The sequence below is a fragment of the Alligator sinensis genome, unplaced genomic scaffold (assembly GCF_000455745.1).
Source record: "Alligator sinensis unplaced genomic scaffold, ASM45574v1 scaffold585_1, whole genome shotgun sequence".
Lineage (NCBI taxonomy): Eukaryota > Metazoa > Chordata > Crocodylia > Alligatoridae > Alligator > Alligator sinensis.
Genome location: NW_005842530.1, coordinates 364,121 through 388,680, shown reverse-complemented (window position 1 = coordinate 388,680; position 24,560 = coordinate 364,121). Strand labels below are relative to the sequence as shown.

The window sequence follows — 24,560 nt, the reverse complement described above, 5'->3', positions numbered from 1 at the left end:
TTACGCAGTGGCTGCCTGTGCCTCGGGTTGGCCCCCCCGTCATAATGCGTTAACCATAGAAAGGTTATCAGTGTTGGATGAAATATGAATGCTCACCACGGCAGCTAGTAACTACAACTCATAGCATTTAACTTGAACATGCATGGAATGGGATGGCAGAGGTCTGTAGACTTTGGGTGCACAATATGTTTATTCCCTAGTAAAAGTAGAGTAGACATGATGCACTGTTGCAAAAATTCCATTCTGGACATAGACAAACATATACTTGAAGCAACTTTAAAAAGTGGGGTGGGGTGGGGAGAAGCTGCTGCAACTGTTATACTCTGTGCAGGAGCTTATAGCAATACAAATCGTGCAAGTCACCATAATTTTATCCCGGATGGGTTAAAGTTCTCAAGCAAATCCCGGGACGTCATTCTCCCCTTGTACTTGGCCTTAGTGAGGCCGCAGCTGGAGTACTGCGTCCATTTTTGGGCTCCACAATTCAAAAAGGATGTGGAGAAGCTTGAGAGAATCCAGAGAAGAGCCACGCGCATGATCAGAGGTCAGGGAAGCAGACCCTACGATGACAGGCTGAGAGCTCTGGGGTCTTTAGCCTGAAAAAGCGCAGGCTCAGGGGTAATCTGATAGCCACCTATAAGTTTATCAGGGGTGACCACCAGTATCTGGGGGAACGTTTGTTCACCAGAGCGCCCCAAGGGATGACGACTAGGTCGAATGGTCATAAACTACTACAAGACCGTTTCAGGCTGGACATAAAGAAGAATTTCTTTACTGTCCGAGCCCCCAAGGTCTGGAACAGCCTGCCGCCGGAGGTGGTTCAAGCGCCCACATTGAACACCTTCAAGAGCAAACTGGATGCTCATCTTGCTGGGATCCTATGAACCCGGCTGACTTCCTGCCCTTTGGGCAGGGGGCTGGACTCGATGATCTTCTGAGGTCCCTTCCAGCCCTAATGTCTATGAAATCTATGAAAAGGTGAAAGACAATATACAGTGAAACTTCAGAACTAGAAACAATGACACTTCCAAGAAGTATGCACTTATCAAGTTTGATTGACAGCTCTTAGATTGCTTTGTTGTTAAAAAGCACCAGGATAAGATGAGTGATTTCCTATAATGTAAAATAAGTCAAAAGCAGAGCAAAAAATCTTATGCCCTTTCATATGCATTTCTTGCAGTACAGCGTGCTGTCTTTGGAGACTGCCTGAAAATGGGTGGTGTCCTTATATACTTATTCTGTGGCAGCAAAGGTACTGGTGTTGCACAGTAACAGACTTTACAATAAGAAAGCATATTTTTTTTGTGTAGATGAGATCAGAGCTGAACGGAAAAGCACAAAGCTTCTACTGGAGGCAAACAGTATGAAATATGGTTGACAAGACTGAGTCTTGACTGGTATCTGCAAACATGCTCAACTTCTAAGCAAAAGGGTTTTCACTATTATGAGCCTAAGAAATTTCAAACTTACAATATTTTTAGGCATGCTTTTTATTTTAAGCTCTTCTTCCCACAGACTTGGCATTATGCCCCCTTTTCTGAAGTGAAATTAATACTCATGAAGGCTGTGGGACTGACCATACTGTGAAGACAGTTTTCTATTAAAACCACATAAGAGGCACACTGATGGAAAGACAAGCTCCTTTTACTAAAGTGTATAACTTCTTACCTCTAGAGACTTCTCTGAGGCCCAGTTCAGTTTCTCAGCCCATGCAGATAATGGCCCCATCTATGAAGACTTACTTATACAGTAGAACTCAGATTTTTCACAGGATTATTCCTTACTCCTTTGTAAAGATGAAGGTTTATATACCAGCCAGCAGTATATACAACCACAACAAACAAGTGCATGGAGCCATTGATGAGGTCTAGTTGAGTGGAATAAGCTTTAAAATAAAAGATGCAGTGGCCCATTCTCAATTCAACACCCCACTGTGAAATAAGTGGGTTGTGAGCTACCTGGATACAAATGATCCAGGTGCCTCTGTACCCAAGTGCCAACTGTGATCCTTATTATGACTAGTAATATCTACACCAAGATTCCAGTTAACTTCACACAGACCATCATACCATCATCAGAATGCAATGTCTTTCTGTCACTAGTATCCTGGGTTAAATTCAAACTAGAGCAGGGGTGGGCAAAATACAGCCGCAGGGCCCCTAAAAAATTTAGAAAATAAATATTTATCTGCCCTTGGTTCCTGTCAAAAATGACAGGAACCAAGGGCAGTAGGATCCAGGGGAAGCCTGGCGGGCTCCCACAACAGCAGGACCTGCCCAGCCCCGGGCCGGGCCCAGCTGTGGCTTCTGGCTTGGGACCACATAGCTGCCCCATGCCAGAACTGCAAGGGGAAGAGAGGCGGGGAGAGCAGGGGAGGACTCCGGGCAGGGAAGGAGCCCGGGGAAAAGCTGAGCATGGGGAAAACAGCCCCTCACCCGCCCCATGGCCGGTGACCCACGCTGCAGCCACTCCCAGCCCACATGGGACTGCCTGTGCCTGCTCCAGACAGCCCTGCGGGCTGCGAGTGGCTGCAGCAGGGAGTGCCCCCCACCCCTGTGCTCAGCTTTACCCCGGGATCCTTCCCAGTGCAGAGGAAAGCAGCCCCTCACCCACCCCATGGCCAGTGCCCCACGCTGCAGCTGCTCGCAGCCCGCACAGGCGTAGGCACAGGCAGCCCCAGGCAGGCTGTGAGCGGCTGCAGCGCTGAGCATGGGGCAGGTGAGGGCTTCCCCCCGCCCCCCCACCCCCTCAGCACCACCTTGTAACCTGGCCCCACTGCCAGCCTAGGCCCCGCGCTGGTTCTGGCCTCGCCCATCGGGGCTGCGCGTGGCAACAGCAGCTGCGGCCCCCCCCCGCTTGCTGCGCTGGTGTTTGCCACTGTTGCCTCTGGGCTGCCCAGCACGCAAGCTCCAGGCGGGGAGCAGCAGCCAACACTGCCCGGCACAGCAAGCGGGGGGCCACAGCTGCTGCTGCCAACAGGTGAGCCTGGAGCTGGCTTGGAGCCCAGGCTGGCAGTGGGGCCAGGTTACAAGCTGGTGCTGAGTGCGGGGAAAAGCAGCCCCTCACGCTGTAGCTACTTGTAACCTGCGTGGGGCTGCCTATGCCTGCTCCAGACAGCCCTGCGTGGGCTATGAGTGCCTGCAGCAGGGTCCAGCTCCCCCCTCTCCCTGCTGGTGAAGCCCAGCCCAGCTCCACAGACCCCTGCCCGCCTGTGCCCCACTTTGGGCCCCATCAGTGCTTGCCCGGGAACATTGGACCCAAGATGGTGACCAGGGGGTGGGGCACCTGTCAAGGGGGCTACCCATGTGGCCCTCGACAGCCTGCCAAAACTGGGTAAGCAGTCCTCCGCCCAAAATAATTGCCTGCCCCTGAACTAGAGACTTTGGACTAAGAGGTTTGAATATCCCTTTACTAGTCCCAAGCCCTCCACAGTTTCCCTTTGTCAGCTTGCACTCCAATTACCATCATAAATAATGAATCATGAAACAGAAGCTAGAGAAGATATTTCTGCCAAAAAAATCAGTCCCACCTCATTACTTGCTTCTTTTTTTTTTTTGAGCACCCCTCATGTTTTTCCATATGTGGAGATGGACAAATCAGAGCTCTGCTCTCCAATGCAAGTCACACTTTTGTAAAGACCAAAAGCATTTTTTGCCACGAGCTTTCAAAACATTATATCAAGCACCATGTTCACAGCTTCCCTTCAACTCAAGTGTAACAGCCGAAAATAAATATGGGAGGTGGAAGGTTTCCCCCCCACACCAGAAACACCAAGATTGACTGATCAAGTGTCAATAAGTTGGCTTGCAGTCCTCCAGCTCTGTCTATCCCATTATGAAATCCTCCACACTTTTGCAATGTCCGAAGTTTATTACAGCACACCTCATTCTTTGGAACGCTCTCTTATCTCTTATAAATACAGTAATTCCTCTTCAAGGAAAATGCTTCAGGAAGGAGATCAAACAGATGCCAATTAGGGTTTGTCCAATTCTGGTTACTCAAAAAGTTACTTGGGTCATATGAAAAAAAAACCATTCACTGAAAAATACTGGAAGGTACACAGTACTTTGCTACAAGCAGTTCTTTTTTTATGTTAAAACTTGCTAGATCCACCTACCCTCCTTTAATCTCTGTCAAGTAGGTTTTCATAAGGAATAAGCTGGTGATGTGTGTGTGTTGATTTTACATACTCTTCACTGATTAAAATTTTATGGTGTTAATTATAACTTGTCTTCAAGGAAGTGGTGGATATTTTGCTGATTTTAGATTTTAAGTCTGCATGTGTGGTCATCGTTGCTACAGCATCCAGTTCCAGACTCTGTGAATGGCCAAGCTATTAAGTGCTTCTTCTGTGGCAAACTGTACACATCAGACATGGAACACTTACACCATAACCTCTTTAGAAGCTGATTAGTAACTTTAACCAGTGTGATCAGAAAAAAATTAAATCATTTGAACACGTGTTACATTTGGTCACATACTCCTGCACCCTAGGCTAGTCAAGTCCTGATCCCAAGCTGTAGGTAGACATCAGCACGTAGGCCATTCTCCAGTCAGTGTTATTAAGGGAAACACAGAGGCAAGTCTCACATTTAGCCCAAGCCAAGCAAGCCTTTTGCTTACCCCTGGTTAGAGTTCAACGATGGGAGGGATTTCTTCTTAGAAGGTTTCACTCCCAACCCTCAAGTTTCACAGTAAGCTCTGTCAGCTACACCATCCCAACAGATCGCAACCATCACGAGAGAGAGAGAGAGAGAGAGAAGCAATTGTTAAGAGAACTAGGGTCTGGCCTGTTCAGGGCCTCAGACAACAGAAAATGCACTTTAAAAACAAATCCAGAACTAGGTCAACTCGGAGACAATTACAGAGGACTTATGTAAGCTGTTTTTGGACCACTCTGCTTTAAGTACTCTTCCATACAATGAAGTGACCAGAGCCTTTACATCCCTCTCACTTTTCATCCCACTTCCAAGGAAGCAAAGCAGTGACCTTCCCCATTTTAACATCCATAATTGAAAGACACGCTTTAAGTCGTCATTTTTCAAATGCATTTTGCTTTAGCACCACTTGCATCAACTTATCCAAGCTGAAGAAGCCAGTTTCTGGCCCTTTTGGGGATTAACAAGAGGACTCTGCTTATTGTTTGGAATCTATTTTAGGCAGCAAGATCATAGGTATGGATGATCACTTTCTGATGTGTATGCCAATGCTTTACAAAAGCTGAATTCCACACATAGAACACAAGCTGAGCTAGCATGTGATTGTCTCTTTTAGATGGCAAGAACTCTCCTCCCACACCCACCCTACCACCTGTGTTGCTTTTCTGCACTATCAGCTGAACATGAAGTCAGTGTCATCTGCCAGCGTGACTATGCTTCTGTTGGCATGATCTGGAGACAGCACAGACCATGCAGAGTTAACGGAGTATATCATGTGTAAATGAATGCTGGATAAAAACTAAGTAACCAGGAAAGAATAAGGTAGCTGAAGTAATACAGCCTACTACTGCCATTGAAAAAAACAGCATTGGTTCCACTGTGATTCAGAACTTCCTAACCACAAGATGCATGCTCTGTTCTCAGCTTCAGGAAAAGGAACAGTGTGAACAACTGTGTAAAGGGTAAGGAACGTTGTCTGTGCAGCTCGGCCCCATGGATAATACTTAATTACCATGACCTTCGATGTGAATACCAGTCCACGTAACCAGGTATGCTTTTTCACTGTGCCTGTCACTGTAGCATCCAGGTCCAGAAACTATAACAGTAGTAAGTTTCTCCAGGAATGAACACACTTTTTTCATCATGTTGCTAGGGGGAACATAAGCAAAGGGACAGTTTCACTAGTCTACTCGTAGCAGGAAAGATCTGCAAAAAGTGTCAGAGGGCACATATAGATGAGAGTGCATATGCAGTATGAGGCACCACAAACTGCATGCCACGCACATGGAAGCATCTGCCATGCTGCTAATTTGCAGCACAAAAAGGAGACACTGGGAGACCCCTGTGTTAAAAAAGTTAATGGGAAAAAAAGCAGCATGCACCACCAGAAATGGAGCCTGGCTGGCCAGAACCACATTCTGGTTGCCAGTCAGGCTCCAAATGGCTGGATCAGCACTGCTGCTGCCCCAGGAGGTCCCCAGGTAAGGCTAGTGTGGTCAGCACAGGTACTGGCCTCAGCCTTTTCTACCCCACCTGGACAATTTGCCCAGTTCAGGCTGTTCAGGCTCTCTTTCCCCCACCTCTTCCCCTAGTTGATACTGTAGGAAAGAATATCATTATGTCTACAGAGACAATTTATCACAGAACCAATATACTTTTTTCTTGCATTATTTGACCTGTCTGGCAATAAAAACCTCATGATTTGTTCTGATAGTTAAACTAAGATGTGAGTGCAAGAGCCCTCCATTTAACCTATCCCATCTCACCCCCAAATTGAACTGAGGCTTTTAGACTCTTCCCTCCAATACTGATAAGAGGATGGGAGTGTTTCCCGTGCAAACATTGCTACACTATGGGAAACAGAGGAAATCACTGGTGCCCTTCAAGTGCCTCCTGATGGACAAAAATGACCAAGGCACACACAAGTACAGTTCCATGGACAAAAATTTAAATGAAAGAGGATGGCAACCAATAGAGAGAGGCTGAAAATCCCAGAGAATTTGGAAAGGCAACATTTTATTTATTGATTCACTAACTCAGGAACTAAGAACTCCCTCAAGGGTTTATCCTTTTTTCCTTAGGCTAGAACAAAAAAGGAAAGAGAAAGAGAACATTCTGAAAATACTGATAACATCCAAATATAATATACTCCCCTATTCAGATAAAAGAGGCGTTTTATTTTTTTAAAGAAACTATAGCAATATACATGATTTCAGAAGGATTAAACATGGTAAAACAAAAGGAATGGCATAGGTTGGTGTCCAAGCACTAACCACGTCACATTTTCTCTTTCAGAGGATCACTCAAAAAAATAATGTTATCTGAAAGAAAGCAGAGAAGTTCATTTTCAGGATCAGGCATGTCATTTTGTCCTGCCACACATATGAACATACACAGTAACTATCTTGGAGGCAAGTTAGCAGCAAGTTGCAAGGACTTTGCTGTCCAGAACAGTGTCCCCCATGAAACAAAACACTGATTGACACTTTCCCTCCAGCAGATTGCTTCAAGGTGAACATATTTTCAGGCAAGCATGTTAGCTATGGTAAAAGCTGCTGAATGACCTAACACAGCAGAGGAATTTTTTACAAGGATCTTAATTCTCTTCTGCTAATTCTCATGTTGGTCAGGCTGCATGCACTGAACCAAACAAGATCACCCCCCATCCTGTATCTGTGGGGTTGCGGGAAGTCCATACTGGATCAAGATTCAGTGGTTTCTAAAGTAGTCCATTTCTGTAAAAATGGCATTATTTAAATGAAAACCACTGAAAGAGAAAGTGCTATCTTATCTGACTGATGGGCTCTCTGCTTATGTCATTAAGGGCCAATATCACAGATGTAGTGCATGTTGAGCCATCTAAACCAGTGGGATTGACTGCAAAAGGACTGAGCTTCAGGAACATCCACAACTGAAATAAACACTCATGCATGTGTTCCTGTTCAACTCTCACCCAACTTTCCATTTACAACTGTGAAACAGTAACATTTAAATTGATCAGTTATTTTGGCCCCAATGCCAAAACAAACTCCCTAACAGCTCAGGACACTGATCTTTAGAGGTACAGGACAAATATACTGCTATTCACAGAAGCCAAGAAAGGATTTTCCATCTTTCTTAACTACTGTTTATATCCAAAGAAATCAGTACAGCCTCTTCACTTTTCCTCTGATATTCTTGGCCATCCATTTCCTGCTTAAGGCCTTTCCAAATTCTCCCTCTGGTTTTACCCACACAACATGCCTTGCACAGAAAAGGAATGTTAAAAGTTGGTGGAAAGCCACCAATCTGAGGCTTAAAACAAAAAAAGCTCTCTGAAAACACCGAGACAGAATGATGAAAAAAGTCTAATGTATTTAGGAAGAGAACTTGTCTGACCCTGTGCACCAAGTGATTCCAAAGTTAGGTTCACAGGCCACTTGAAACTTGTGAAGCATTTGAATGAAGCCCTCAAAAAGGACTTTTTAAATGATTATCCTTGACAAAAGCCCAACTGATCAGTGAGGCTGTATCCACTGACTAACAAACCTTAGTAAACACTCCTGTGATCCTTGTTAAGGTAACTGATATCCTTTGTAATAGGTTTAGTAAGCCAGCAGAGAATGTGAACCCCCACACCCCATGATACCGACATGCCAACTGTTTTAGGAGATACTTGTTGACAAGAAATGGCCCAACACATTTTATCAGGGAAAAAAATACATAAATAATAATTAAAAAAACCAAAATAGATGTCTAAGTCTCTCACAAGTTTGAACTAAGCAATCAATCACATGGGATTCTTCTTATGATAACTTTGTATGTGCAAGGCATATTTCATCTACTAAACCTAAAGGTATTGGATTGTAAGTTCATTTTGTTATGCAGCTCCCAGAGTGTTGTCTCACCCAGAAAATGGCCCTCCATGAAAAAAAAAAGAAAAAAAAATTCTTTGGGAAACCCAGCTATATGCAAGACTTAAACACAAAATCGCTGGCAGCAATTTACTGTTTTCTGCCAAACTTTCCAGCAATCAACAAATATTTTCTATCCCCTTTCCTACCTAGCTTAATTCATAAACAGTGTCAGGTGACACCTACTGGCACAAACCAGGTATTGAAAATGCAGCTACAGATACATCATCTCAGAATTTCAAATGATAAGAGTTTGGTGATGAGACAGAGACAGATTTTATATCAATGTTCCCTGATCCCTTCTCAAAGAAGGAAAGGAGGGCTTGATGTATGATCCTCCTTACCTGCTACAATTGTTGTGGCCTGCCGCTTCACATCATTTTTATCTGTATATTCACCATAGTCTATCTTCCCTTCCACAAAGAGTCGAGCACTAACATAACAAGAAAATTCATTACTTAAACCACAAGAGTTGTATCACTATTTTTATATGTTGGATGTTCAGATTACACAGAAACTGTCTCTCTCTCTCATCTGTGGCAAGTGTGTATTAATGTTTCAAGTACAAGATATGCTTCTATTTTAACATCTGCATTAATCCACCCCGGTGCATATCGATTAGCTGACGGTTAAGGCATTCTGTTCCCAATGTCTCTGTGTCCACTTACCCCTTCTTCACATACTGATATGCCAAATCTCTCAGGCCTGGTCTGAAAACAGAGATCCTATGCCATGTGGTCTTTTGGCTGATATCACCTAAGTTACATGAGAAGAAGAATGTGTTACATGCAGATGCTGAGTCCTCTCCCTAATTTGGGGCATTTGTTTCAACAGGTAAGAGCTCTTCAGCTAAGAAATCAAGGTGATTGATCTGAGAAATGAAAATCTTACAGGATTCAAATTTCCACTCTTCTTTTCAGCATCAGAAACACCATGCAAACTGAAAGTAGCAGAGTTTATAGCAAGTCTGCAAACATGCTAGAGGAAAAAAAAAAAAGTGGGTGGTTTTCAGACTGATGAGAGCATTTAAACAAAGATTTTTTCATCTCCCATGGAAAGTACACCGAGATCAAAGCCTGCCCAACTTCTGACATGGCAAAATGGAATGGAGAAGCAACAGTAACTGAACACTCTGTCCCTCCCTTCTTAGGAAGGTATGTCTACAAATCACTATTCAATAACGACCTCAGAGGATTGGGGAATGGCTTCCTCTATACAAAATAAGTCAGTTTCTTGGTAGTAAAAATTGGCATAACTCCATTCTATCCATGTGTTTATACCACCCAATAATTTGTCTAGATATTATTTAATGTTAATGCAGGGGTGCTCAACCTCCAGCCTGCAGGCCAAATTCAGCCCATGGAGCCATCGCATCCGGCCCACAGGGGTTGATATGGGTCCAGAAATTTGGCAGGAGGGGAGCAGTGACCATTAATACAGTCATAATCCCCCCTGCCAAATTCCCAAGCCAGGGGCCAGGCCAGGCCCAGCCAAGCTGCAACCCCTTCCCCTGTGAGCTCTGGCTCTAAACCCTCCCCTCCCTCCTCCCCCTCCAACCTCCTGCTTCTGGACTGGAGCCAGGTCATGCCTCCTTCCCTCCCACTGGAGCTGGGTTGGGGCCTAGGGCCAGCCTGCCCCCCCCACCTCCTTCCACATGGCCAGATGGTGCCTGCTATGCCCACTGGGGCACCAGATTGGGAACAAGGGTTGTATCCAGTCTACAGACACACCGGACACTGCCAGTTTGGCCTGCCAGGTGAAAAGGTTGAGAACCACTGTGTTAAATATATCATCCAAGCAAGTTCCAAGCATATTATTTCACTACAGTAAATATACATGCTCACCTGCCACGGATGTCGTATTTTCCCCTGATCGCCACATCTCATTGGTTGCAAGAGAAAATATTGTAACAGGATTTTTTCCTTCCGCTTGCCTCATAACAGGGTCCTGTCCTACTCGACCAAGTAACTGGATACGATTCAAGGCTGAAACATGAGAGAAAACATTGGGCTCAGTTGTACCAAGAACAAAAAGATGTTTCCTTGAAAAAGTTAAAGAGCACTGGTTCAGGTTCATTAGTGGGAGAAAGTTACTCATCCCAAACACATTAATGCCAATCAGTTTAGTATTTCTAACTCAGCAGTTCTCAGCCTTGTTATTTTCAAGGCACCCATGGGAAAATGCCAGGTCTTAGCTTTCACTTATTTTTGACTATGGGAAAATAACAGAGCAATTCTCCTCTTGCAAAGAATTCAGAAAGACCAAAGCAGGTGAGAAAGGAATTCAAAGTATCAGAACCAATTTGAAATCTCTGGCTTTATCTTCCGAATCATGAATAGGTGTTTTCACACCTAACAGTGCTAATATTACATGGCACCTTAGAAGGCTCTCACAGTACCCCAGGGTGTAGTGGCATACTGATGGGGACAGCAGGGGGCCATGGCCCCTGGGCACTGGGTGGGGAAGGCCGCGCCAGCTGGAGAGGCTGGGGCACCTCCCGCGGTTTGTGTGTGGCCCACCTGCCTGTCCAGTGGGTTGTGGGCTTCTTTTGCTGTTTCGGCCAGAAATTCCGGCTGCCATCCCTCCCCCCTGTGGCCAGTGTGCCATGCTGCTAATTCTCCTGAAGAAGTGCCATGGGGAGGGAGGTGGGGCCCTGTACCCTCCCTCAGTGAGCTGAGGCAGAGGCTTGAACAAGTCATTTATACACAATCTCCCCTGTGTAAACTAAGTGATTCTCAACTTCCTTTGTAAGACAATACGGAGACAGATTCCAAAGGTAATGTGGTGCTTATCCTGCTTAATCATTTTCAAAAATCCTATTAGGTACCTATCTGCACCTATAAATGCCACTGTACTTAAAATGTGGCCCTTAAAGATTTATGGATGGAAGCCATGATCCTACTAACATTTACACATATGGCCAGCTTTAACTTCAAGAGGATTTCATAGACATTAGGGCTGGAAGAGACCTCGGAAGATCGAGTCCAGCGCCCTGCCCCAGGGGCAGGAAGTTGGCAGGGATCATAGGATCCCAGCAAGATAAGCATCCAAATGTCTCCTGAAGGCGTTCAAAGTAGGTGCTTGACCCACCTCTGGTGGCAGTCCATTCCAAACCTTGGGGGCTCGGACAGTAAAGAAGTTCTTCCTCATGTCCAGCCTGAAACGGCCATGGAGGAGTTTGTGACCATTCGGCCTTGTTATCCCTTGGGGCACTCTGGTGAACAGACATTCCCCCAGATCCTGGTGATCACCCCTGATAAACGTATAGGTAGCTACCAGATCATCCGAGCCTGCGCTTTTCCAGGCTGAAGAGTCCCACGGCTCTCAGCCTCTCATCATAAGGTCTATTTTCCTGACCTCTGATCATGTGTGTGGCTCTCCTCTGCACTCTCAAGCTTCTCTACATCCTTCTTGAATTGTGGAGCCCAAAACTGGACACAGTACTCCGGCTGCGGCCTCACCAAGGCCGAGTACAGTCAGAGAACGATGTCCTGGGATTTGCTTGAGAACATCTATGGATGCAAGCCACCGTTTTGCTCGCTTTACTAGCTGCAGCATCACATTGCAGGCTCATTTTCATCTTGTGGTCAATCATGACCCCCAAGTCCCTTTCGCCCGTAGTGCTAGCCAGCATAGCACTGCCAAGCCTATAATCCTGCTGCAGGTTTTTCTTCCCAAGGTGGAGAACCTTGCATTTTTTCCGTGTTAAACACCATCAGGTTCTCGTCCACCCATTTCCTGAGCCTGTCAAGGTCAGCTTGGATCACCCTCCTGTCCTCAGGTGTGGACGCTTTACCCCAGAGTTTGGTGTCATCGGCGAACTTGGCCAGTCTGTTTCTGATACCAATGTCCACATCATGAATGAAGATGTTGAATAGTGTAGGCCCTAGGACACAGCCTTGAGGGACCCCACTGGTCACAGCACACCACGACAAAAGGATTATTCGCACGAATGAAGTTATGCTTATGCTTAGCCAGTCACAGGTAAGGATCCTAATTAGAGATCAAATTTATTTCTACCTTCTCATAATGTTTTCTAATTCACTATGTAGCTATTCCAAAAACCTTACCAACCTTTGGCAAGTATTATTCTCTCCACTTTTAAATCCCACCTTAAGATTAATCTCTTCTATAACACTCAAAAGAGCTTACAATGTTTCTGATGTATATGCATATTTATGAGTAGCGACATGATTTTATTACCGAAATCCTGATCCTTCTTCAGTCGAAGCTACTGTTTTGTTCTTTCTACTCAGTATATTAGAAAGTAAGCTAGAAGCTATGCCCTATAAAAGTAGCACGCTAGTGGGCACTGTGTTATTTAGCTTTAGATTATGCTTGCCCTCTGTTTGACTGGTGTATCGGATAACAGAGTATCACCTGAAGAAATCAGATAAGATCAAGCAGTAAAGATACTTACCAAAAATCTAGAGATCAGTAGTAGTGAGACTAGGAGAACCATATAGAATGAAAAAAAAAAACAAACCCAAAACATTGCAACCTCCAGTCACAGGCTAAAAGCAGAAATTATTAATGGTTTTTAAAGGAAAAGTAGTATTTTCTTGATTTTGTACAAAAGTAAAAGGAATCTATTATACTACATATTTATATACCACACATTCAATATCACTGTTTACAATCTTAGTAGAGGAGCCAAGAACTGAATGATCAGTGGGGGGGGGAGGAGGAGGAGGAGGAACACAACGTATTTCTCCCCCACTAAAAGGGTCACTTTTAAGGAGCAAATATCTACCTAGTCTTTTATAATGCATCTATGATGCAGGTTTCTATACATTAGTATATATTTAGGGTCTTCTTTTGTGAAGAGAGGCTGATCTGTCAAGCGTATTTCACTGTTCGCTTCATTTAGAAATACAGTAAACTTACAGATGTGTTTTGGTCTCAAAACACATAACAAAAGAGTTACTTACATCTTTCAAGTATCAGAGAGGTGGTGGCCAAATCAGATTCACATCTTACAGACTGCCAAAACACCTAGAGTAAGAGAGATGCTTTAGTTTCCAGGCCAATCAACTCAATACCAGAGGCACACAATAAATCTCATATTCTGAAAGCTTACAGAAATGTTGTTAACAAGCGAGCAATAATGCTCAAGTCTCAAGATATTTTCTGGGGAAGCAAGCCCAGATTCAGCACAAAGCAGCCAAAACGATGATTACTTCAGTACTAAGGTCAAGCATTTAGTTTAGTGTTTTAAACAGAGCTGGGACTTTAATAGGCAGCTGGGGAAAAAACAAAGGACTGAAGATGTTCCTTCAAGGTATGTAACTTTTGAGAAATGCATAGCAACACAATCACCACAGTTTCTCCATGATGCACAACAAAAATATTTTTACAGACACCCGACTTCAATAAATTCATTATTTTTCTGCTTCACTTCAAATACTGAAAAGACGTGAGAGCCTCAGCAGCACTGCATATATAACTTCAATGACATAAGTGAGTGCCTCAGCTTCCCCATCAACACTAAAAACAACTTAGTGCCACAAAACAAAATCTAATTTTCATGGTTAAACTTAAGCAGACAAACAGGGAGAAGAAACTTGATGCCTGCAATTTTCATGTCACAGAAGGAAGAAAGGAGCAATTAGGGGTGGAAGGCTCAAGAGCTGATGAGGTCCTTGGAAAGACCTAAAGGTTAGGTAAATTGTCCTTAGCAAGAATTGAAGGTTAGGTAAATTTCTTGCATCAAAAGGTGGTGGCAGAAACATAGGGAAGGATGACTCATAACTTTTCTTGAATCAAAGATACTAAACTAGGGGATAATCCATACCATGAAACAAGCGTGTTTTTATGCTGGCCTCCTGAAGATATAACTTCACCTTTCCTGTACAAAAATTAAATTTTCTACATATGCTGGTCTGATATTAAAAAAACATGTAATTTGGTTTACAGTGGCTGTTAAACTAAGGCCAAAACACAAAAGCTTTAAATATAAAAACTAAGATTCCAACTAACTAAAGGTTCACAGTTGGAGGCTATGCCGTTTTGTTTTCCACATAATTTCTGAAGAGGATAAGGCACGGTATACCTGATCAATGGAAGAAACTACACACAAGACCTAATAAGACACATAGGGAACTTTTACTTTTCTTAATAGTGGATTCAATTTTGTGAAATGTGCATTAGTAGGGTGAGGGTGGGTTTGTGTAGGAAGAGCCATTTATAAACTTCACAACTAAGCTTAATAAAATGTCATACATGTTTCAAACTATATAATAATTATCCCCTGTGACTCTTTCTACCTACATTAGAAAGTTGTGCAAGTTTTTTGCCAGAAGGTATGACTTGATTGTTTTGAATCATTCACGTTAACTAGAAGCTCTAGCACTACAATTAGGAATGGCAATGGTAAAGAGAATTCAAATTATGGAGTCAAGGTTCCTTTCTGATAGACAAATTATTACAAACATTATGGTGGAGGATTTAAATCTCACTATTTCAAGGTTGTGTTACAACGAGTAGGTGCAGCTGCAGTAGACACAAAACTAATAGCAGCTCCAGCTTTGAGATGAGAGCTCTTTGAAAGAATTACTGTGCTATGGTTTCTATAGTCAACTGCTCTCCAGATCCCATTACATATAAGTCTGTAGTAATGGGTTTAATGGGAACAAATACTTCCTCAGACCATGCCTCTGTGAAAGAAACTTTGATTTATGGGAACTCTTGCTAAGGGAGTTCAGGTAGAACCAGTGGTCAAACTATTAAGGAATCATGAAGGAATACAGCACAAATATTGTCACTTGGGTGTGTCAAAAAGACACCTGTGAAGCCCTATCATCCAGCCTGCGGTGCTGCCTATGGGTCCTGGACTGGCCCACAGACCTGCCCACCATGCCACTAATCTGGACCATGGGGGCCAGATGAGTCTGACACCCCTGTCATAACTTGACTGGTCTCCAAAGAAAATTCCATCAGCCAAGTAGGCTCTGCCATCCTGTTCTTTTTGAATCACTGCAGCATGCCAAAGAAAAACAAATAATTGTGGGGACCAAATCCATTTTGTTATCAGCCCCCCACCACAGACCAAGGACCCACAGAAGAGACAATCCATTAAGAAAATCTCTCTCATCTCAAATAACTTGCCACTGGGCAGGCAGAGTCAAATTCAAGTGGACAGGACAACTGAAGCATTTCACTTGAAACAGAAGATAAAGAAATGTTGTTAATCTACTGTTCTCCTGCCCCACCCCACCTTCACCACTCTTAGAGCTTGAGGGGAAAAAATCCCACCAAACTTTGGCTTCTGAGTGAACAGCACCCAGTGTAAGCTGGAGAATGTGACAATAAACGCAGGCAGTCCTGCACCAACCCAGGTCCTTGTGAGGTGGTGCTGGTCTCCTGACTGAGACTTTCTATGGTGGTAAGTGTCCTACTGAATCAAAGAATCATATAAAATGAGGGTTGGAAGGAACCTCAGGAGGTGATCTAGTCCAGTATTTCTCAACCTATGCATTGTGACCCAAAAGTGGAACACAAGAATATATGAAAGGGTTGAGAGCAAATTTCAAAATGGATCAAACTTTGAAAATGGATTCCTCTTTCAAGGAGAAAAACGTGGGAAACTGCAGGTTTCCCCTCGCAGGCTGGCAGAGTTCCAGCCTGCAAGGGGTTGCTTGGGGCTGCCATATGCGTGCACACACAAGCACAGGGCAGCTAGGCAGTGTGGAGAGTAGCTCCCCACAGGTAAGTCTAATGGGTGGAGGGAGGGCAGACAATGTGTCAGTGAGGCTGGAGGGAGGTGCAGGCGATGCTGCTCACCACCCCACCTCTTCTCCAGGGTAGAGCTGTGGTCAGAGGGGAGCAGTAGTGGTGGCCAGGACATGGCAGCAGGGTACAGCTGCAGCCCAGTGCACAAGTAACTGGCGACGGGAGAAAGTGAGGGCAGCATGGCCCCCATCTGTTACTCCTCACACTGCTGCCAGCCTGGCTACTGTAGGGGTTCCGGCAGCAACATGTTTCACCATCCTGCTCTGCCCTCCCATGCTTAGTCCTGCCCACTGGGCCTCAGAGGTAGGTACTGGTCCAGCCAGGCTGCAGACCTATGCCTGCTGTGGATGCACAAATCTGGGAAGCGGGTCACATGCCCCTTCATACCCACTCCCCTGCCACACACACCCACCCTCTGTCTCACACAGTGGTGGGGGCTGGAACCAGCAGGTCATGAGTGAAGGGCACCTGCAGGGCTTGAGGGTGAGGGCTGCAGCCATGGATTGGGAGTGAGATGCACCAGCTGGGCAAGGATGGGGGTGATGGGGGGATGTGGGTTGGAAGTGAGGGGCACCAACAGGACTATGGGTCTGTTTTCTACTTAAACTATTTACTGGGTCAGGACTGGCCATCAATGTTTACAAATGGGTCCTGGTACAAAAAAAGGTTGAGAACTGCTGCTCTACTCAAAGCAGGACCATCACAGCCAAGGCTTTGTCTAGCTAGGACTTAAAAACCTCCAAGGTTGGAGATTCCACCACCTCTGAGCCATCTGTTCCAGTGCTTCACTACTTTCGTAGACTCATAGATTGTAGAGTTGGAAGAGACCCCAAAGGATCATAGTGTCTGACCCCCTGCCCCAGGCAAGAAAAGGACCGAGGTTAGACAACCCCAGCCAGGTGTCTATCAAGCCTCCTCTTGAAGACCTCTAAGTTAGGTGATAGTACCACCTCTCTTGGCAGCCCGTTTCAAATTCTGACCACCCTTGCTGTGAAAAATTTCTTCCTAATGTCCAATCTGAATCTACTCTCCACTAGTTTGTACCCATTATTCCTAGTGGTGCCCTGGTAAATAGTGCATCTCCAACTCTCTGTTATCCTTCCTTGATAAACTTACAGGTTGCTACTAGGGCTGTGCGAAATTTCGCTGCCTGTTTTGTTTCAACGCTGTTTCGCGCCATTTCGACCTCGAAACAGCAAAGTCTAAACGAAACAGAGAGGCTCAAAACAGGGTTGAAACGAAACAGGGCAGTTCAAAACGTTTCAAATTTTGACTGAAGCTGGGCTTACCTTTAATGGCTTCCCCACAGGGAAACAGAAAGTAAAGTAAGGGGCTGGAGGGGGAGGAAGGAGTGCTCTCTTCATTGACATATGTAGCTGGCCAGTGACTGTCACCCTTCTCTGAGGTCCCTTCCAACCCCAGTGCTCTGGGGGAGGTACAGAAAAACTTCATAAAAGGCAGCATTTTTTTTTTAACTGCCCTGCTTTCTGCTTTGCTGTCACTTAGTGAGCTGTCTGTTCTAGCAGCTCTCTGTCAGACCACTACAGCTATGAGCACTGATTTTCTAAAGGATTCCCTGTACCCTAGCAAGAGGGATTTCAGAAGACCACCTTCTTGTAGGTGCTTTTATTTTATTATTATATTCATTGATTTATTATTTTGAATCTTATACTTATATTGGATAGGGTTACAATAGCATTTGCTCTATATAGGAATTTACTATATATATTTGTTTTTATACGGTCATTCTTTCCAACACACCAATGTTTTTGAGTTTTTCTACACGCGGACATATTTCTAATTGGGTTCGTAAATCCTGTCACTGCACCACACCTACAGTTTTCACTTATACGGTCATTCTTTCCAACACACCAATGTTTTTGAGTTTTTCTACACGCGGACATATTTCTAATTGGGTTCGTAAATCCTGTCACTGCACCACACCTACAGTTTTCACTTTATATAGGAACGCAAATACATTTATATATTTCTTGAAAAGGAAGACATGAAACACATCATGAAGCGTGCCAGCTAAAAGGGATGAGACTGCTACAAGCAGCAAGGAGAGTGTAGCAGTGCCACAGCCCCTGCCTGTGCCCAAGACTTCTGACTGTGCCTGAGACTGCATCCCTTCCATGAGCACCAGGCATAACCCCCCTCCCCCACCACCATGACAACAACAAGCAGCAGCACGACAGTCTCCTCCACCCCCATTTCACTTCCCATGCTGAGCCTTCCAGTGCCAGAGGAAGAGTTGGAGCTGAACCTGGATCTCAGGGCCCTAGCAAGGGAAATTCTGGGGAAGCAGGGAGAATCATCTGAGTTTGTGCTCCATACCCCTCAAGTTTCCCCTAGAGCCAGGTTTCCTTCCTCAGAAGGCACTTTGGAGGAGGTTGATGTAGAGTTGGAGGCAAGCAGCTCAGCTGAGTCTGCTCCTCCTCCTGCTATGCCTCTGCCTGCTGAGGAGGGGGAAAGTGCAAAAGCATCCACAGATGCACCCAGACCCCAGAAGCGAGCGTGTAGTGTGGTCTGGGATCATTTTGAACTGGCAAATGATCCCACATACTCTATCTGCCTGCACTGCCGAGCCAAAATTAGCCAGGGCAAGGGAACAAAACATGACCAACACAGGAATGCTGATGCATCTCCACAGGCACCACCCCCTTGCTCTTGCTCCTCAGTCTGGCACCAGTGGGAGTGTGCCCAAAGGGACGTCTCCCACACGCTCCAAAGCTCCCGTCCCCGCAGAGGCAGGCCACACTGGAACAGTGGGGGAAAGGCGGACAGAAAGTGGGGCGTGTTGCAAGGCCGAGTGAACTTACTCAGAGCATTGGGGAAATGCTTGCTGTCGATGGCCAGCCCTTCTCCTTTGTTGAGTGGCCAGGGTTCAGGCAGCTCATGGTGCCTGCAGTCCCATCATACCAAGTGCCCGCATGTACCACCTTCAGTAGAAAGGTGGTGCCATCCCTGTCTGAAGCATGCGTGGAGTACTTGAGGGACAAGCTGCACAAGACAGGTCCACAGGTGGCCTTACACTTCACCTCAGACATCTGGAGTAGCTGGGGTGAAGATCATACCTACCTCTCCCTCACAGGACACTGGTGTGACCAGTCAGGCCGTCGGTGGGCTCTCCTTCAAGCCGAGGTGCTGGATGAGTCCCACACAGCAGCAGAGATTATGGGGGACATGAACTGACTGGTGGAGGCATGGCTCACTGGGCAGGGTGAACTCACCCATGGCTTCATGGTCACCGACAATGGGGCCAATATGGTCAAGGCAGTCCGTGATGCCAACTTTGTTGGCATCTGCTGTGTGGTAAACAAGTTGCACCTTGTTGTCACGGATGCCTTGGAGGGGGACACGGCTGCCAGTGATGGCGCCAGCACCACCAGCAAGCTCATTTCCAAGTGCAGGAAGGTGTCAGGCTACTTCCACTGCAGCAACAAGGGGGGCAAGATGCTGCGGAACAAACAAACAGAGCTGAACATCCCGCAGCACAAAAATCATGCAGGATGTAGAGACTTGGTGGAACTCCACATACCTGATGCTCAAGAGGCTGGTGGAGCAACAGAAGGCCATCTATGAGATAGACCAGCTCAGGGAGATCGGGATCAGTGGCCCCCTGAACAAAGCTGAGTGGGATACCATCTCCCAGATCTTGGTGGTCCTCAAATCCTTCCTTGAGGCCAACGAGAACCTCAGTGCTGCCAATCTCCTTAGCTAGGTGATCCCCATAGTGAGGCAACTTCAGAGCCAAGTGGAGAGCTTCCAGGGGATCAATGTTCCTGGCTGGGGCAGGTTGCTGTCACCAGACGTTCAGGCACTGGTGAGGTGGCTGAAGGAGGGCATCAGGAAACAGCTTGATCCCTTGCGGTCCAGTACAGTCCATGTGCTGGCCGCCATGTGTGACACAAGGGTGAAGGGCACTGTATGTGGCAGCCAAACACTGAATCAGTGGACGGAGGTGCTGGTAAAGAAAGTCAGGGAGGCAGAATAGCAGAGGTGGGGGGATGTGGAACAGGAGGATCCACTGTCTCATGCTAGCACGCCATCCATGAGCCAGTCTGGTCCTCTACCACACGCGCTGCCAATATGGGCTAAGGGCATGGCTTCTATGGTGGGGTCCAGAGCCAACAGACCCCAGCATCAGGCAGGTAGCGCTCACGCCTTGGTGGCTGCCTATCTTGCCGAGGATGTGGAGCCACTGCTGTGCGACCCTTTGGCCTACTGGGCAAACTGCAGCCTGGTGTGGCCAGATCTGGCCACAGTTACCCAGCAACACCTGTCCTGTCCATCGACCAGTTTGCCAAGCGAGAAGGTGTTCAGCATCACTGGGGATGTAGTGACACCCCACTGCACCTGCCTGGATGCTGGTTTGGTGGAGCAGCTGGTGTTCCTGAAGGTGAACCTCCCGCTGCTGGGGTTCCCCAAGCTCCAGGTGCAGACGGACTGAATGCCACCCTCCTCACTCCATCCACACCTATTTTCTTTTTTTTAAAAAAAACAGTTAATGCCCCGCTCTCAGCTTGAGGGGGCACTAAATGCATCACCAGCCAGCAGGGAAAGAACATGTCCCTGCTGAGCTCGTTCCCCTGCCAGGACGAACTTGAAGGTATGGGATGGGTCTATGGGGAAAGAGGAGGACCCAGGTCCTGGACATGACCACTAAAACTGCACCCTGCCAGGGTAGGGAGGCCTGGTGGGACTGCTGACAGTGCGGCAGCCCCATAAATGCCAGAACCAATGATCCTCTGGTGAAAGGCAGGTAGGAGGTGCCATAACCTCCAGCTAACACATACACATGCACAGTCCTGGCTGGGGAAAGCCCAGACCTGTCACATCTTTGACAGACCTGACGCTTGCTGGTTGCTGTGCAGTTGTCAGGCTCCCAGTGTGCTCGGCTTAGCTACCCAGGATGCCAGCTTTCGGGTTGAAGAACCCTTTGTCAGGTTGAGGAAGTACCTGCAGTTGGTGTCTCCTGGTCCTGGATGGAAGCCACAGGCTGGCCTGGCACGCAATGCAGGCAAGAAAGCCAGTCAGTGAAAATGAAAATGGAGGCATCACAGAGTGAGGGACAGGGAGTTTCTGTACCTACTACCTAGGAGGCTGATGAAGTGCAGTTCATAGGCCCAGCTCTGATAAATGGTTTATAATTTCAAAGAAGCACCTAACCTCATCACCAGAACTAAAGCCAACTTCCTACAGCACAAAACACAAAACCTGCCAACTATCTTCAGTACCCCCACAAACTGGCTGCCAGAATCTATCAAACACAACAAAATGCATTTTGTCAGGTAGGATCTACCTGTGATGAACCCATGCTGGTTTCCTTTCAGCATCATTTCCCCTGCTGGGTCTTCACAAATGTGCTCTTTAATGATTTTTCCCATATTTTTCCCAAGGATAGAGGTAAGACTGACTGCCCTAAAGTTACCCAGCTCATCCCTTCTCCTCTTCTTAAAAACAAGCACCACGTTGGCCTGTTTCCAGTCCTCAGGGACCTGGTCAGAGCACCATGAGTACTCAAACAGCTGCGCCAGCGGCTCAGCTATGACACTGGCCAATTCCTTCAGCACCCATGGATGGAGGTTATCCTGCACAGCTGACTTGTACCCATTCAGCCCCTCCAAGTGCTCTTTAACTAGGTCAGCACTAACCTTTGGCGGTCTAGTGCCTCCCAGACATCTACCCATGTTCAAACTGGGGGAACTGTCTTGGCCAGTACTTAGGAATACTTTCCTAAAAAGTTCTTCCTAATATCTAACCTAAACTCCCCTTGCTGCAACTTAACACCATTACTCCTAGCTCCACCCTCTGCCTTTTTAATCTGTGTTACATGAACGCACCCCCCGTGAGATGCCCAAAGGCCTGGTCCCGCTGCATCTCTGTTCAGAACAGAGACAGGGCTCTCTGCAGCCACACATCCGGCCCAAGCGCCCCCGTAGAACACCACCCCGCCGCGAGGTCCAAGCCCGGAGCCCCGCACCCCGGGGCGGACGCGCGGCCCGCAGCTCCGCCGCGAGAGGAGCCCGCTTACCTGCGCCACCCGCCTGCGCAACATGCCGCAGCTCCCGGGGGCCGCACCCAGGCACCTGCAGGGGTGAGGGAAAGGGTGAGAGCCGAGGCTCCCTGTGACCACCCGCACCTGACGCCTGGCTCCCCGCGGCGGTGGGAACACGTGGGGGAAGGAGGAAGGGACGAGCCGCGGGCCCGCAGCAAGGGACGTCCGGCGGGAAACGCAGCCCCTCCCCCCTCGTTCCGGCCGCGGGAAGGGAGCGGATTGGCTGCAGGGGGCTGCTGCCCGTGACGCACAGCGGAGTCTGCTGGGGGTTGGGCGCCGCGTTGTCCCTCCTCCCTCACCCCGCTGAGGAAAAGCAGCATCTTCTTTCCCGCTCAGCCGGGCCCTCGGGCAGGCGCGCGCTTGGCGGGCCGGGCTCTCTGCTCGTAGCTGGTCCCTCATCTCTTTATTGCACGCTCTCCTTGCACGGCTGGCGGGGCCCTCAGCAGGCTGCCTGCTCCAGGCCCCTGCTCAAACCTGGATCGTTCCCATTCAAACTAAGAGCCTGTTCTGAAAGCTGCCCCCAAGCACCACCAGCACCTAGCCAGCCCGTATAAACCCGCCCCTTATCCAGGGTTGCCGAGTCTACAGGGATGCAATGTAAATCTCCAGGAGACTGCTGAGTCACCCACGAGATAAACGATATTCATTAAAAGAAATATTACATGTTACATCCAAATGGATACAGTAATCCAGTGGGTTTTTAACATGCAATGGTAATGTGCGTTTGCCTTCCTGGTGTAAAGTCTTCTCAGTACAGTAGATCAGTCATTACATCACACGATGTGATGAAGCCTCCCAGAATAGATTCAAATAGATTTGGCAACCCTACCCTTATCCCCTACAGGGGGATACGGGTTGTGGGTGTCCCCATGCTGCATGTGTGGTTAAAACGTACTCGAGAGACCGGCCCGTGCACCTGATCACAGTGGAAGGCAAAACTCTCCACAGTCCATACCAATCTAACCATGGGGTAAAACTTGTTCCTTTTCTCAGAAGTGGTGATCAGGCTGACTTTGAGTGGAGGGGCAAGGCCCTCTAACCAGAAGTCCTGGCACAACGCCGCTCGAGCCATGGCCAACACCAAGTACTTTTGAGGAAGGCAAAAAAAAAACCCCAACAAAAACCAAACTTGACACCTGTAGCAAGAGGTAGGAGAAAAATTCCTCCCGTCCCACGCCTGGGGCAGAAAAAAAAATGTTCAGAAGAAAACTGAATAGAAACCAGAGACAACTGAAACTGTCACACCTTGTCAAGCCCAAGCTTTGTAGCTGGGTTGGCTCTTTTGAGACCCGGTCCTTTTTCTCCTGTGATAATTGCTTTGCCCTTGCAGGCAGTCTACGTCTATGGCGCAGTTGCATCATGTGCATAACAGGTGGTTGTCATTAAGGGCAGACAGGCATCTAGGACTGTGATTCTTAACCAGGGGCTGTGGCCTGCTGGGGCACCCCAGGGTTGCCATGCCGCCTCAGCACTGCAAGGTGTACAAGCATGATGCACAAGACCAACCCAGCGGTTTCACATAGGAATTCAGAGTCTTCCACCCATTCTGCCATACCCTGGGCTTCTGTGGAGTTCTTGAAGAACATAAGGGCTGCCACTTCCTGGGTCAGACTATAGATCCATCTGGCCCAGTCTCTTGTCTCAGGATGCTGAAAGGGAAAGTGAACTAAGTATGACCAGGGTTTTTTCCCCCACTATTCCTCTCACTTGCAGCCTCCAGCATTTAAGGTCTAGAAAGTTTAAATTCAGAGGCTGCATCTCCAACTCCTGCACTCAATAGCTACTGATGCCCCTTTCCTCCCAGAATTTGTCCAGTCCCTTTTTTAATCTTGGCTAAGCTGTTGGCTTCCTCAACATCTGGTGGCAATGAGTTCCACACTTCGACTACATGCTGTGTGAAAAAAAAAAAACAACCAAAAAACACTTCCTTTTGTTAGTTTTAAACTTACCTACTGGTTTCATGACCCCTAGTTCTTGCATTGACAGAGAGAGTAAATAATAAAATCTCAATTTACTTCCTCTTCACCATTTAGCATTTTGTAAACCTTTATCATGTTCCCCCTTAAGCAGCTCCTTTCTAAACTGAACAGGCCTAGCCTCTAGTTTCTTCTCATATGGAAACCCCTTCATGCCACTAACCATTCTTGTTGCCCTTCCCTGGACTGTTTCTACTTTCAAAAAAAAAGCAAGCACAAGCTCAGAACTAGCTTTTCCTAA

The 24,560-nt window shown here is 46.8% G+C and overlaps 2 protein-coding genes across 2 annotated transcripts in view; both read right to left on the bottom strand.

The window, feature by feature from the left end:
- Positions 1-5,961, bottom strand: part of CREB3L2 (cAMP responsive element binding protein 3 like 2) — a 127,285-nt gene extending 121,324 nt beyond the window's left edge. The window contains exon 1 of the mRNA XM_025213467.1: positions 4,624-5,961. The gene's annotated coding sequence lies outside the window, so the exon portion shown is untranslated. The remainder of the gene's footprint in view (positions 1-4,623) is intronic.
- Positions 5,962-6,817: 856 nt separating this feature from the next.
- SSBP1 (single stranded DNA binding protein 1) lies at positions 6,818-22,530 on the bottom strand. Its single transcript, XM_006031810.3, has 6 exons — positions 22,320-22,530; positions 13,483-13,546; positions 10,396-10,536; positions 9,220-9,307; positions 8,896-8,984; positions 6,818-6,979 (listed from the first exon to the last, which is right to left on the bottom strand). Exons 1-6 carry the CDS (start codon positions 22,341-22,343, stop codon positions 6,936-6,938), a joined length of 450 nt encoding a protein of 149 aa, XP_006031872.1. The 5' UTR covers positions 22,344-22,530; the 3' UTR covers positions 6,818-6,935.
- Between the last annotated feature and the right edge of the window lie 2,030 nt (positions 22,531-24,560).